Source organism: Carex rostrata, chromosome 16 (assembly GCF_964058835.1).
Source record: "Carex rostrata chromosome 16, lpCarRost1.2, whole genome shotgun sequence".
Taxonomy (NCBI): Eukaryota; Viridiplantae; Streptophyta; class Magnoliopsida; order Poales; family Cyperaceae; genus Carex; species Carex rostrata.
In genome coordinates, this window is record NC_135933.1 from 5695829 (window position 1) to 5712465 (window position 16637).

General features: G+C 35.1%; 1 protein-coding gene and 1 long non-coding RNA gene across 2 annotated transcripts; both read right to left on the reverse strand.

Moving 5' to 3' along the window:
• Positions 1-1917: 1917 nt before the first annotated feature.
• On the reverse strand, positions 1918-5978 carry PXY (Leucine-rich repeat protein kinase family protein). The gene is made up of 2 exons (XM_078317664.1): positions 3118-5978; positions 1918-2489 (listed from the first exon to the last, which is right to left on the reverse strand). Exons 1-2 carry the CDS (start codon positions 5864-5866, stop codon positions 2083-2085), a joined length of 3156 nt encoding a protein of 1051 aa, XP_078173790.1. The 5' UTR covers positions 5867-5978; the 3' UTR covers positions 1918-2082.
• A 6988-nt stretch (positions 5979-12966) lies between these two features.
• LOC144567808 (uncharacterized) lies at positions 12967-15202 on the reverse strand. The gene is made up of 3 exons (XR_013515508.1): positions 15040-15202; positions 14298-14379; positions 12967-13330 (listed from the first exon to the last, which is right to left on the reverse strand). It is a non-coding gene; the product is annotated as an uncharacterized LOC144567808 (long non-coding RNA).
• Between the last annotated feature and the right edge of the window lie 1435 nt (positions 15203-16637).

The window sequence follows — 16637 nt, forward strand, 5'->3', positions numbered from 1 at the left end:
CTTCTCCTTGTCAATCGATCGGTTCAATTTGTTGTTCTTCTATCTTTCTCTCTGTTTGTTTTATTGTTATTTTTAGGACACAAGAAGATCTAGCTTTCCAGGTTTTGGCCATATTATATAACAATTACTCTACCCAAGTTATGGAAATATAGAAACAACCTCCCAAAAAAAAAGGAGTGAGGCAGTTTCCGTCATGCTATATTTTGTTGTGTGCTAATTATCAGGTTAAATTGGAGCATTCCATTATTTTTCTCTGTACAAGTATACAGTTCCATATAACTATATAAGGAATGCACGTATAAAGGGAACTAAAAGAATATATACTATAAATATCTTTCTGCCTGTTAACTAAAAATGGAGGAGATAATTTCATGGGATCAATTAATGATTCATTTACAGTTAATTTTTGCAAATAAAACTTTTGTTATGATTGACACATTGCATGATATTTTCGAAAGAACTCAATTAAGTATATGATATTTTCTTAGATAATAATATAAATCAAGCTTTCCTATTTTAGATATTCATAAAAATCTCTTGCATGCAATCTTCCACAAATTAAGTATATGATAATTAAGTTATATATTTTTATTAATACATATTTATATTAAATTATACTAATGGTCCTAAAAGTATCACACTTTAACAAATGGTCCTTGAGTTTCAAAGAGTTCCGTTTCAGTCCAAAATAATTAAAATTTATACAAAATTATTGTTAGCTTTGACATTCATTTACAAAGACAAAAAATCCCTGTCATTATGATGTTAGAGTGCTAATTTGGTGATTTGGATATCAAAGTAGACGACAAATTAATTTTAGTAGATATACCATAGTTGTGTTTTTTTTTTTCTTTTTATTTATTTATAGGGGTTCATATATAGTTTTTACATAGTTCATGTCTGTTTTGTAATTTTGTAAGGCGATAAATAGAAAGGAATGAGGGCCCAGAGCCCAGGCCATCATAGAAGGAGAAGGCGTATCCTCTCAGGTATGTGTAAAGTGGGGCCACTACTTTACGGCTTCATATTAACTTAAAGACAGTGTCTATTTGGGAAAGTGCAGGGCCAATATTATTTGCGATTTGAGATTTGTGCAAAGTTAAAAGAACGATCTGAATCCACAACTCTAAAATATTCCCTTTTAGGGTATCAGGGAGGATCCGAATTCCAGAGAAGGATATCTCTGCACCCTCTGTTTGACAAAAAAAAACACCATTTCTTCTCTCGTTCTCTAAATCCTATAATCTTCACTCTCATATATGCATCTGATTATACAAATCAAGGATGAGATGAAATTATGTATATCATTCACTTCAAGTAATTTATCGAACTGCTTTCGTTTTTTCTTCTCAAGTTTCACCATCTAAACATATATATTCTCTTTCCAATTCATATAAAAAGGAGCATCTTTCTATTTATTTTACAAGAAAAAAATTGATGCACGGTTTGATTTTTTTTATTTTTAATTGAATGTCATTCAATCCAAAACTGTGCTACTAAAGAGGAATCAAGGCGTTCGCTTTGGAGATGGATAAACATAACTTTGCACAAGAGGGTGCTATTCTAATCTTAGAGCAGACCTAACTCGATCATCGGCGCACTAAAATTCTCTAAATTTGTTTAAACTTTATTTGTATCTAGCTATTTATACAAATAATTTGATTGAATTTATAGAATTTTAAGTCCTCATTAATTGAAAATTATCGTAATAATTCCCAACATCTACAACATTTCAATAATTCATTATTCTAGGATCATCAATCCTCTAAATGTTTTAATAAAACAGTAAATTTAAAATTTATATACTTTCACAAAACTTTTTGGACTTTTTAGATACTTTTACAATCTGTTAAACACCTTTATTTACCATAGTTAGATTTTAAGTTTATTTTCTCAACCAGGACAATACTCAATTCCTTGAGAAAAAAAGCACCATAGATATTATCTGTATAATAAAAAAACCATATTACATATTCAGCAAACAGAGAAGCCGATCATTGATTCTTCAAAGCCCAAGTAATACTTCAAAAGAGAAAATAAAAATAAACCACAAACAATAAATACACCACCACAACTTCTTAATTAACAATCAACAACAGGCTTTTTGATATCTTCAGGAGTACCCACTTCAGATCCCTTGCATCCATCCGCTTGCTTTCGGTTTGGTTTTGCCTCTTGAAGCATCAACAACACATCCCGCATTGACGGCCTATCATCGGGGCTCTTGCTCGTGCAGAGAAGTGCCACTCTAAGCATAAGTGTCATTTCCTTTCTCACTTCCTTGCACTGGGCCCCTGCTGTCTGGTCTAACACTTCCCAGGCCCGTCCGTCAGTTGCTCTAAGCACTCTGCTTCTTACCCAATCGACAATGCTGTTCCCTTCACCGTATTCTGCTTCCACCGATCTCTTTCCTGTTAGTATCTCTAGTAGTACCACCCCGTAGCTGTATATATCACTTCTTTCATCCACTTGTAGTGTGTATGCGTACTCTGTACATAGAGGCAATAAAAGGAGTTGGTAATCGGTATAACATAACAAGTTGAACAATTAAAATCAACAAGTTATGGTTCTTAACTAAACTGAAGAAGCCTAATTAAGAATTTCAAACTGCATCTGAAATCACCTGATTTGGTAAGTATCTTTAATTTAAGGGAGATTATTGAAGGAATCTTTTTGAGGGACAAAAAGTTGCTCAAGTTTGAAATGTGCAAAAAAGATTTTCACTAAAGCCATGCTAAATGATTAAAGCCAATGACAAGTTCTCAGTCAATGAGCATCGATCAACTTTCCCAGCTTTATATTTTGTTGTATTTTTCTTTTGCTCTTTTCTTTTATTAGTTGTTCTTTTTGTACGCCATGCCCAACCCGAACAAAAGGACTGTTCAAAAAGTAAGAAAAAGGAAATACAATACAAATTCAAGCTGCTTTTGGGCATGTTATATATAGAAGCGGTGCCGTATTTTATTAGGCTAAATAATCATTCGGGCATTAGCATTTCAAAAAGTAACTTTCTAGACGGATAATTAGCTCTATATCTCAGGGTTGGCGTTGTTAATTAATCAAATCATTTGAGTAACTTTCTTGAAAGCCACCGTATCTAATGTAATCAATTCATACCTGGTGCGATGTATCCACAAGATCCAGCAATCACCGACATGTACTGATCAGCACCGTTGATTATCTTTGCTACACCAAAATCTGCCACTCGCGCCTCCATGTCAGCATCGAGCAGTATATTGCTAGGTTTCAAGTCACGATGCACCACCACTGGTCGACAGTCATGGTGTAAATAGCTCAATCCTTGCGCCACACCAACGGCTATCTTATATCGCGTCTCCCAGTCAATTACAACCTTTGCGCCTTTCTTCTCACCGCCTCCATGTAAAAGCTCCTCAAGGCTGCCGTTCGGCATGTATTCGTAAAGCAACATTGTGGTATCACTGTTACTGCACCAACCCAGAAGCCGTACTATGTTTCTATGACGTATGGACCCGAGCACCTCCACCTCAGCCATTATCCTCTGTCCATCAGTCACTTTGACTTCTCTTTTAGCCACACAGTCTTCTTGCTTCTTTGGCTGCCAAAGCTTCTTTACCGCTATGACGTCACTGCTCGGCAGTTTGGCACGATACACTGTGCCGGTGGACCCTACGCCGATGATTCCCTCGGCACCTGCAACACACTTGGCCACATCCTCTGCAGTGAAACTCAGTTTCTGAAATGTCATCATATGCCATGGTTCTTCCCCTCCTTTCTCCTTCATTTCTGCTTTCTGCTGTGCAAATCTCGTGCCGAGTGCTAATACAACAATTCCAGCTACTGCAACAGCAACCGCTGCAACCCACATAATAGCTGCACCTGCAGACGCTTTAGTAACTATGTTTCCTCCTTCATTGTTAGATGGACATGGTTTATTAACGGCTTCACCGCAAAGCCCGGGATTACCTGAAAGGACCCACGGCTGCATGTTTTTCAACATTGGACCTGACCAAGGAACTGGCCCGTCTAACCGGTTGTATGACACATCAAAACTTTCCAATGTTGTACAGTTTCTGAACTGAAATGGAATCAATCCGGTTAGACCGTTCCATGAGAGATTGAGTTCAGTAATAGAAGGTAAAGATGCGATTCCTTGGGGAATCTCACCAGTTAGCAGGTTCTTATCCAATTTAATGCTCAAAAGTTTATTGCATTGGCTAATGTCAATTGGAATATTCCCAATTAATCTATTTCCTTCCATCTCAATCTTGTAAACGTTCCTACAGCCGGACTCAAAATTTGGTAACACACCTTCTAATTTGCAATAACTAGCTGATAGAACCTCTAGCTTTGGGGCCTTCCAAATCAACTCTGGAAGTAAACATCCTAATGGGTTACCAGTTACATTCAAATACTCCAAGCTAATACTAACAAATAAATCTGATGGGAATGGACCTGATATCAAGTTTTGACTCAAATCCATGTAAGTGAGATTGGGCAATGAACCAAAACCGGTTGGAATCGGACCAGTTAGCCGGTTGTTCTCAACCCTTATCCGCCAGAGTGTTGAACAATTTCTGAGGTTATTTGGCATGGCTGAGGTGAACCGGTTAGAGAAAAGTATCAACCGAACAAGTCGGTTTCTGGAACAAAGATTGGGTGGGATCGGACCAGTAAGGGAATTTGTTGACACGTCAAGCCGCTCTAGTCTCTGCTTCAAACCCAAATGCTGGGGAAGTTTACCAGTGAGTGAGTTGTTCCAGAGATTTAGGACTTCGAGATTGGGCAAATCACCAAAACCCACTGGTATTGAACCAGACAGATGGTTGCTCATAAGGTTAATTAAGGTTAGGTTGACCAATCCATCTAAATTATCAGGGATGGAACCATTTAATTTGTTATCTGACAAGTCGAGTACCTTGAGAGATTTCAAATTTGAAAATTCAACAGGAATTGTACTGGTAAACTGGTTCTTGAAAAGAAAAAGTGATTCGAGCCTTTTGAGTTTACCAAGCTCAGGAGTTAACGGCGCTGAGAGATTGGCAGATGAAATATCCAAATATTGGAGTTTTGACAACTTGCCAAATGAAACTGGGATGCTACCATAAAAGTTATTGTAACCTATTTCTAAATGTTCAAGGACTGATAGTTCACCGAGTTGATCTGGTAGATTTCCACCAAGTAAATTACCGGCAAGATAAAGATACCGCAATTGGGTTAATCTGCCTATCTCAGGTGGTATACTTCCATTGAAGAAGCTACCACCAAAGTTGAGATACTGTAGATTTGTCAGATTGGAGATTGTATTAGGGATTGGTCCAGTGAAGCTGTTACTATATGCATTTAGTGTGTTGAGAAGCTTCAAGTTAGAAATGGTGGTAGGGAAGGTGGAATTGAAGTTGTTATGACCGATATCTAGCGACACTAAATTGTGAAGGTCAAATATGACTGACGGGAGGAGTCCGGAGAAGTTGTTACAGCTAACATTGAAGTGAGTTAGGGTTCGGGACAGCAGGCGCAATTCTGGTGCAATTGTACCAGAGAGATTGCGGTTTGATAAATCAAGCGATGTCACCTCACCGGTAACAGAATCACATGTTATGCCAGACCACTTGCACCAAGGCGGGTCGAGTGTAGGTGAAGAGTAGTTTTCAATGGATGCATAAGTCCAGTTGCAGAGGGTTAACAGCGGGTCATGGAGAGAGGATTTTAGAGAGAGGAGAGCAAGGAGAGGGAGTGGTGCTGTGGAAGCATGTGATATAGCAAAGAAGATGGAGATGAGTAGAGAAAAGAGATAGCTCATGGTGTGGTTGTGGTAGAAAGAGATGAGAAAAAAAATTGAGAGGGAAAGGGGTGATAAAAGGGAAGGGAAAGAATGCATTTCCATTAGTCATGATGGATTTGGGTTGTTGGTGGTGATGATGATGGCTTCTTTCTTTGAGCGTGGCTTGGTTGAAATAAGAGCTCTCCCTCTTCTGATCTCTTTCTCTCTCTTGTTGTCTTTCTTTCTTTCGTCTGAGCATGCATGATGCGATCTTTTACATTTCCATGCATTTTATATTTGGTCAGCAAATTTTTGAATTCGTATTTTCTGACATGATATCTTTAATTCCACGTCTTGCCTTACCCTAATGTAGTCATGTAGTAATTTAGCATGTGATTACTTTGGTTTATAATTAATTGTTTCCACTAATCACAGTAGAACAACAATGCAAGATAACTAAGCAACTGTACTGCGACTCGCCCGCTAACCTTAAAAAAAACACTAAGCAGCTGTGGTGCCTATCTATGCAATCCTGATACATTTTATTTAAATTCAACATTTCTATACAAACTGTGGTACATATCACGCTAATAATATAGAACGTGAAGTCTACTAGGTAGCTAACTGTTGATAAGAGTTACTTGGGAAATGTAATAATTTATATAACATCTAGAAAATTGATTTCTACTAATTATTTCTATGTTCTTAATTTGAAGTGAATTAAACATTTTGAAGGCTTTCTAATTAGTCATGAAGAATAAACAGAAGGTCTTCTGATTCTGTTAACAATTACAAATCAAGTCAAGCATTAAGAAAACATATTCTGATATATAACTTTTTCTTTAATACAACTTGACAGCCACTGCCAGGATTTCAATATATATATATATAGATTACGGCTAACTCGTTTCCTCTAGTATATTAACAATATACTTCCGGTCTCTAAAATCTATCGAATCGGCTTCTAAAACAAGAAAATTGCAAAGCCTCTGCATGTGAACAAACCCGTCATCTTAAAATGACAGTAGTAAATCTCTATTTTTGAGTTATAATTTGTTATCCCTAATATGATTAATAAATATACTAGCCTATTTCTGACAATTTTTATATAATTTTGGTTTTCTTGTTCTACAATTTTCAAGTTGATTAAAATAACTTTTCCTTTTTAAAATTATTTTTGAACTCTCTAAATAAACATTTTTTCTGCTCTCCTACTGGATGATGGTCTTTTGGACTGTGAGAGCAGCTGTTGTCCCTTTCATTGCACTTTAGAACTTATACCTAGTCTTTTTTATGGGTTCTTTTTCTTTGATCTAATTCTTTGATGTTCCTTGGTAGGCAAAAGGTGAGGAAAGAGAGAGAAAAAGGAAGGAGGTGCGCATGACATTGAGTCATCTTTTGTGGGGGCCCGTTTTGGTAGGAGGATAAATTCAGAATAGATCATGCAAGCGTGACCAAAATGCCCTGTTGGTAATAAAATTGCGTGTGTTTGTGGCGTGAAGACTTGCTGGGCTTCTTATAGACAGAGTATTGGTGCATGGAGAATTCATTGTGTTTTAAGAAAAGAACGGCTGCTAAAAGTCTCTCAAATTTATCCCATGAAAAACAATTTGTGAATCAAGTACGTCCTCTTTACTGTTATTCATGTTTTGAAGGTTAATAATCAACCTCCCAAAATAGTTAAACATCGAAAAATTTAGGATGCTTGCAAGATTTGGAATATATTTTTTTTTATTAAGTTTTCATGAATTGATGTCTATTGCAGCTTAAATATACATGCATATATATTCATACAAAGAAAAATTACAAGAAGGATATTGAGAATAGCTAGGAAACTAATTAATGAGCATATATTACTACATAAAATCCTAATAATAAATGACGTCAACAATTAAAAAAAAAAACTCAATGTGTAAATTGTGATTGCATATAATTTATTAAGCATAAAATCATGCATGATCAAACCTCTCACAAATCATCAACAGTTTGCATATAGTGATATACTAATCAATGACATAATTAAGTACATCTCAAATATATTACAAACAAATATCATCAATTTAATTAAGGACAATTTGTCTTAGCACCAATTGAGTTCTAGTGTTTTTTAGCATGCAATGAGAGAGTCAACATCTCCAAATCACACTTTGGTGTGAGCATTGGATTTTGAACATGCAATATCCCAAACAAAGAACATTTTGTTCGACTGTGATAATTATAATTTTTTATTATAAGTTTGATATTTAGAATGTTAAAATGACGGAGTACTTCGATTATTTTTAATCTCTAATTATAATATTCACCACATTCTTACTAATTAGGACGTCCCTATTAAAAAAGAGTTAATTACACTGTAAAAATTTGACAAATACTAACACAGTGGTTGTCAGGTAGAAAAAAAAAAGTACTTTGTATACTATGGGAAATGGGAAGGTTGTATTAATTACTTCTTGGGGGATAAAAAACAGAAGATGTGAATCATATTGTCGGAAGCTGAGTTGAGTAAATGAATAGGATCTAGGAGGTGGGAACAGAAACATCTGAGAAAGTCGGTCTCTTGGTACGGGAAGAGAAGGTGGGAATGGGATCTGGTACGATTAATTAATGGTCCCTGTGACGCACGTTGTACTGGAAGCTGCAACATTCGGTTGGTCGTGACTCGTGTCAGTGTGTCACTGCAACTTTGAATCTGATGAACTCCATTTTTTTTTGTTAGAAAAATCCGTAGGTAATTTTGATTAGAAAAACAAAGGTTTACATTTATAGATTACACTAGCAAATGAGCCTTACTTTGCTTCGGCAGAGGCAATTGCGGTATGTTGTATGAACTTACATGGGGTAAAATAAGAGAAACAAATTAAGAACTTAATTCTTTGTTATAATACAGTACAAATTCATATTTTTTGGAGAAACTCTTATAGTTCCTTCATTTAAAATAAGGCCTGAGATTTAACTTAACATTTCCAAATCATACACTGAAATAAATGAGCATTAGTTATACTCATAACCTCTTTTACTTTCTCTGTTCATTGTTGTTATACTCATAGTATCATTTTTCTCATGAAGAAGCTGAGATTCTTTCCATTCAGAAAAGAGATTCAGCAGGATAAAATAACCAAAAAAGTACGAAATGGAAATCATGGAACTTCTTTCTGGGATCGTTATTTAATATTTATGTAATTGAGCAATTAACATCTGAATTGTACACCAGAAGTTAGTTATGTATTAAGAAAGCACGTTTGCTTTGTTGCTGGATTGCAAAACAACTGCTGGCTACCTTTTATTAATCCTGGTAAAGAGAAAAGAAAAGAAAAATGTATTTGGATCACATCAGCAATGAACTAAGGAAACAATATAGATAGTAAAAAGAATGTAAATGAAGATAGATAAATTAAAATGCAAGGACATAATTTTCATGGAAAAATTTGAAAATAATAAGAGTTTTGCATTGCACCTAAATTTATTTTTCTAAGCAAAGGATACAAAAAAAAAGGGGAATAGACCAGTGCACCACTTTGTCAACATCTGAAAATAAAATGTGTAAGCAAACATGCATTTTTTTATGGAAAAAAGGAAAATAAAATAAAATACTGCAATAGATTTTGGAAATCTCACCAAGATAATAGAAGAGCGTAGAAGTAAGCAACAACCAAGGAGGAGTTCCTACATTTATTGGTACTGTTAAAAAATAATGTTGGCATAAAAAAATTTGAGCATTTAGATCAGATTTGCAGTAAATTTAAAAAACATTGTAAGAAGCTTAATTCAGAGATAGAGATATCTTGAGATCTGGATAAAAGAAAACTAAAAGACATGATATTAATTCTCATTAAGAAACTAATATTCAATAAAATTAAACAATTAAAGAAACTAAAGGAGATAAAAAAAAAAGACGAGAAATTTGGATATATACCCATCACAACTTCTTTAATTAGATATTTACCCATTCAAAATTGAAAATTAGATATTTCCCCATCTAAACAAGACCTATTTATTAATATACCCATTTCCATTTTTTGTCACTAAAAAATGTATATCAATATCAATAAAATATTTAAGAGACTATTTTGCCCTTCAAAGAATACTCAGAGATTAAACCGTTCTTTGATTGAATGGTTAGGATTTAACCTCCAATTAATGCTCACATGCCTCTCAGGATATCAAACAATCGAAGCGCTCTTAACCCCTCCGCGCTTGTCATTAACTAATACTAAGGTCTGATTGCATGTTCTCCTTCCTTCCTGTTGTTTTCTCAGTTTCATCTGTCATTTGATAATGTCATTAGAATGGTTAATGGAGCCATTTTGAATAGAGAATACAAGACTTGTTACATTAGAACCTAATAAAATGAATGTTATAAGGACCTGTTTGTAAATAGTTTTAATATTGTGCTTGTTAGTACCGTGAACCTAATCTCTTTTCATGAAAATGATATTGATACTTTGGTTTGAATGAAAAAAGCAAAAATACCATGCTCCAGTATTTGACCAAACCAAAACAAATAATTATTGGTTGGAACTTCAGAAAAAAAAAAAACAAAGAAGATGATGTGTAGAGTATAAGTCCATATATTCCTGAACGAATCAAATCCAAAGAAGCCACGACTGGTACGAAGACAAGTACCTAGGGATGTCAATGGCACCTTTTTAGCCGTTTACCTGGCCCGTTTCGTATTTGATAAAGCGAGTATGGGTAAGGTTTTTTTTTTCGTTAGCTTATCGGATATGGGTATGGGTAAGAAAAAATTTTCGTTAGCCAAATGGGTAAGGGTATGGGTAATAACTATTTCGTACCCATTACCCTATAGGGTAATTATAAAATCTAAATATATATATTCAATTCAATTTTCAAACCCCTAAATATATATATTCAATTTAATTTTATAAAAAACAATTTAGTTGGAATTGATTACATATTTATTTATTTTTTTTATTAAAAATATAATTATATATATGTGAAATTAATGAGTTTTTGATGTTTAATTTGTAAAATATAATAAAACTAATTATTATATTAGTAATATCCGTTATTATCCGCTACCGTTTCGTTACCCTATAATATTAACGGGTAAGGGTAGGGTAGGGTAAAGTCAATTTTTAATGGGTATGGGTAGGGTATGGATAAAGTCAATTTTAATGGGTATGGATATGAAAATGCCTCCACCCGACCCGTACCGTACCCATTGACACCCCTACAGGAACCAGTCTTCAATAGACTTGTTGACTTGATATACAGGAGAGCAATAAAAGATACTCTTTTTTTTATTTGAAAACCAGGCAGCGGCTGCCGGGTGATATATTATCAGGGACCAAAAAAAGAGTACAATTAGCATCTTTACATAGTGGTAACCAGTATCCACAACCTCCTAAAACATATATCAGCACCTAGCTTAATGGATACCCGTTAACCCAACAAGCAATGAAAAAGTAAAAATGCAAAACAGAAAGAAACTAAAGAACTGAGCTTTGAGCTACATTTTGAACTACACGCAACCTCTTCATCTTCTTGCAATTATTCTCCCATAGAGATGCTTCATGTATTATCCAGTATGAGACCAGATCAACCGATTGCATCTTGTCTTCGAAAATCTTGGCATTCCGCTATTTCCAGATGGACCAACAGGTTGCCACAAAGATTGTTTGCCACCTATTTAGTACTCTCGCATTACCCCTGAATTTTTGAGCAGTAAAAGATACTCATAAGTAGCGGAGAGGGAGGAGACAACGGACATTTGCGGAGGGATTAAGAGCGCTTTGATTGTTTGATATCCTAAGAGGCATGTGAGCAGTGGAGGTTAAATCCTAACTATTCAATCAAAGAACTGTTTGATCTCTGAGTATTCTTTGAAGGGCAAAATAGTCTTTAAATATTTTATGAATATTGATTTACCGTTTTTAGTGAAAAAAAATGGAAATGGGTATATTAATAAATAGGTCATGTTTAGATGGGAAAATATCTAATTTTCAATTTTGGATGGGTAAATATCTAATTTTAGAAGTTGTGATGGGTATATATCCAAATTTCTCAAAAAAGATTAAGAGACTTAATCCTTTGTTGTCGAACAACACTATTGAAATGTTGTCGATTATTGAGAAAGGAGAGGTAGCACAATTGGCTAGGAAAAAGTCATAGAGTTGTTGTATCCAAATGTTGAAAGTTTGATTCCCCCTCACGACTTCGCAGCTTCTGCGAAAATTTTCAAAAAAAGAAATATTGTAGATTATTAGAATCGAAAAGTTATAAATTCCCCTCAGTTAACAAAAAAACAAAGAAATATACCGAATTTCTATCTCGGACGGTGAAATTCCTGTGCAACAATATCAATCTGTCTATAGACATGACTAGATTACACAGCCACAATTTTCACGGCCCTTTTTATTAATATCCTTTAAAAAAAGGAAATTTTAAAAATAACCTTTTTTATTATTATTTATGCCCTGACCGCCTGGGCTTGGGGCGGCCCAGAATTCCCAGTGAGGTGCCCCAGGGACGGGCAGCCCACTACCCAATTTTTTTAAAATTTTTTTTTTTAATTATTTTCAATTAGCCATGTTATTATGTAATACTCATAAAATTATTTTTTAAATGTAGTTTGTTAAAAAGAAAAGATGTTAGTTTTTTATTATGTAATACTCATAAAATTATGGTTTGTTAAAAAAAAATGTTAGTTTCAAGTCCTGACTGCCTAGGCCACGGGCGGTCCATTGCGGATGCCTATTTATTCGTTTTTTCTCTCTCTTCTCACTCCAACATCGGTCTACCTCCCATCTCAAAGACCGAGAGAAGGGAGAAAGAACTGAAGGCAATCTTGGGCGATTTTCTGGGCGACTACAGCTACAGGTAATATTTAAATATTTTTTTAATTATTTTTTAAAAAAATTAAATATTTTTTAAATTTTCTAATTAATTTCTAATTAGCCGTTGATTCCTGTACAATTAGTCTTTAATTAAGATAATTAGCTTTCGTAATCAATTACTGTCATTTGAAACCCTAGTTACAATGGCACCCAAAGTTGAAAAAAATAGAGGAAGAACTAAAACCGAACGCGAAGAAAAAAGAACACTGTCACACCCCGAAACATGGGGTCGTGCAGTTTTCGCCGTGAATATATAGTTGCCTATATACTCACAAGGCAAGTACGATATATAATTTCCAAACAAGACTTTCATTTCGCCAAAATTTACCATTTAAATACAAATAGTGCAATATGTTTATAATACCATAATCTCAAAATAAACCATTATATGAACAATAATATTTACACCTCCTACATACACATCCTACATATTATTACAATAACATTTAACAATATTTCATAAGGCTTACAAAGCAACAAATATCACCCCATTTCCAATACCGTTATAAAGACATTTAAAGCATAAAATCAACATTAACACAAATTATACATTTAAATTATAATTAGGGTTACAATCATACGAAATGGTCCGAAAAAAGGGTCATACAACAAAAACACCATACAATAGTTAATCGGACACCAAAAGGGACACATTGAGATGGCATACCCTATCTTTAATTGGCTTACACCTCAATTGTCGAGCACTCGAATCCCTTCTATTCGCGCCTACCTGAAACACATGCAATAAAATAAAATTCCCCAAGGGGGATGGGGGGTGAGAAAACTTGTCATCCGTTTTCTCAGTGCGGAATTTAGTCAGGGCTACTGGATTTGTAAGAAATCCATTACCGGAACTAAATAAACCGCAAATGAGTGTCAATTCGGTAATTCATTAAAAGATAAATGCATATGCAACAATAATAGGAACAAATGAAATCCAACACATATTTCCTTCAAATAAAATCGAAGAATTCATAGGATTGTTTGGCATAACCAATGAAATTATCAAGTCCGGTTATAAGTAATGGATATCAACTATCCATCTCGTTTGGCTTAACATTTCTATATTCCGGTTTATATTCAAACATTCACATCAAGTTTAACAAATTCCAATGAGGGTTGCATCTCTCATGATCATGCAACGGAGTGTCACTCTTTCTAAAAGAGAGACCAATAACAATCAACTATCCACAGTCTCGATATTCCTACAATCACAAATATAGTACTCTCCAATAACAAATATAGTGCTCTTCCATAACAAATATAGTACACAATAAGGGTCATTCACCGTATGCGCATATGGGTCCTGAAAACAAAGTTTAGTCGCGAGCTAGACTTTGTACCCTTCCAATATGATTCCTCATCCACACATAACAAATATAGTTCCATTCAATCCAATCCAATACTGTGGTTCCATTCAGCTATCAAACGATAGAACAACAAGCGATAAAACCATACCAACATGCCAGATCAATACAAACATATCAATTCAATTGTACTATTTCCATTTACTTATGCAATGCGGCAAATAATGCTAACAAATAGAGATCCAACATGAGGTCATGCACAATAAGTCAGTTTGCAATTCAACAGGTGTATATATATATATATAAGCACACATATATATATATATATACAAGTACCGTTATTTAATTCTAAGTAATAGAATTCAAAACAGATCCCGTGAACCCCCGCACCTGATTATGAAAAGCGTATCGCGCTCCTATGGTTCGGACGTCTCGAACGGTCCTGCAAGATCTTGCTCAACCGAGCCTACACCTATACCAATATACATACTTAACTTAGTTTTTGTTCGACGATTAATATGATTACATGAGTAATATTATTGTCTTTACACTTTCCTTAATTTAAACCCTTAAAAATTCGTACCCAAATTAAATGAAAAACAGAATTTTGGGACAGCAGCCCCAATTTCTGACCATTGGTTACAAAAACTACTAGAACCTTGTTATAGGAAACTCCAAACAACTTGAAACTGGAACCATTAGAAACTAGACTCCAAGACGCATCAAATAGACTCTTCATTTGTCCAAAATGATTTTGAATTGCCCTTTTAATTTAACTCATTACTCAGCCCTAAAATCTGCCCACTGTGCAGTCCCGAATTTCATAACAATCAAGTTTATTTATCAACCCTTAAACCTTGAAATATACCATAAATTAGTATAGACACTGGTACGGAACGATACCGGTGCTAAGAGATATAAATTTAATCATCAAATCTTTCCAACTCTAATCAATTTTGGGAAGAATCCGCAAGTCGGGTTTTTGTTGCAATTGAAACGGAAAATCAACAATTTAACACTCAAGAAACAACAAAGACATGAATTACTCAAGTTTGGTTCAATTCTTTCGAGTTTCACCGAAACCCTAGAAATCAAGGGGAGCAAATATAGAGAGAAGAAGAAGAGGGATTACCAAATAAAGTAGATAGAAACGCGAGATTTGGGCTCCTCTTCGATTTTCTCAATTTTCGAGCAATTTCGCGGGAAATATAACTCTCTCTCTCACTCTCTATCTCTCTCGTTCTCTTCTGTTGGGGGGGCGGCTCAAAGAAAGAAAGGAAGGGAGGGGACGTGAAATGAGAAGGAAGAAGGAGGAGAAGAAAAGGTTGGGCCTCCTTTGTCATTTAATGGAACATTTGCACATAAACCCCTCCAATCTTTCAATATTCAACAAATGGGTGAAATCAAATATATTACATTTTCCTCTTCATATATATACACATTTATATATATTTATACCAATTTCAATTTGACAATTCAGATTTTTAATTCAATTTAGAAATTTCAAAAATTTAAAATTTCACTATGTTACAAACACTTGTTGATAAATTTTGGACAGCGGAAGCCTATGCGATGAGAAATTTGGAAATATTATTTTCACCCAAAAATAATGAAGAATTCCTTAGCACTCTTGATCCATCAATTAGAAAAATGCTGATGGAAGGCTGGGTAGACAGGGTCCCTCCACCTGGATGGGGACAATGCTGCTTATGTGAGCTGAAGGGAGATATGGTGGATATGTTCTTCTGTTATAAATGTGGCAAAGCTGTTCACCCCAATTGCATGGACCCGTATGCAGATCCGCTGAATGACGCTCGTCTCACTACGTGGGAGTGTCCTGCGTGCGTCCGTCGGGCTGAGGAAAAGAGGGGAGTAAGCTCCTCAACTTGTAAGGCTTAGACCCCAATTGTATGCTGTTGTAGTATTTTATGTTTGAACTGTAACGGTTTGTATAATTGCTATGTTTGAACTGGTTGTTGCTATATGAATTTTATGTTACTTTATTTTATGGACTCGACGGTACTGTATTATTTAGTAATGTATTTGGATTTTATGAATTTTTTGTTGTAGTATTTATGTTGAACATGGGCTGCATTATTTTTTAATATGCTAGAAATAAGTATAGTTCTAAAATAGTATAACATAGTTCAACAATACAATCAAAAGCGCAATTAAAGTTCATAACATAGTTCAAACCAAATAAATCAATTTGCATGAGCAAAATAGCAAGTTTATCTGCCACCACGTCTGAATAAACCTAACAAACGATTAGTTCTTCTGGTACCAGTGGCAGATGCGGCATTACTTGTAGAGGCTTGGCTACTAGATGATTAGCTTACAGGAGGAGGGGGTTGTGTTCTACTAGTTGCTTCAGCAACAACTCTAGCATTTTCTCTCTCGTTGTGTTCGTTTATGGCATCTGAATATAACAATGCAATTCAGTTAGAAATATAATAAAAGCATAAATAAATTTCGTACAATGCTACATACCTGCCCTGCGCCTGTCGGAAACAGAACGGCGAGCCTGGTTTTCCGACGGTCGCCTACCCCCCATCTCGTCCATGGTCATTACAATACGTTTGTGTCTCCTCCTTCCCTTTCTTATCCATCCTTCTGAAGGGAGTATTCTATCACCGACATATGCAGGCCAGCTTTACATAGCACAACTAACCTTGTTCGGTCCCTTTTGTGTATTATACATTCCAAGTTGCCATGAACATGAGTCTCATT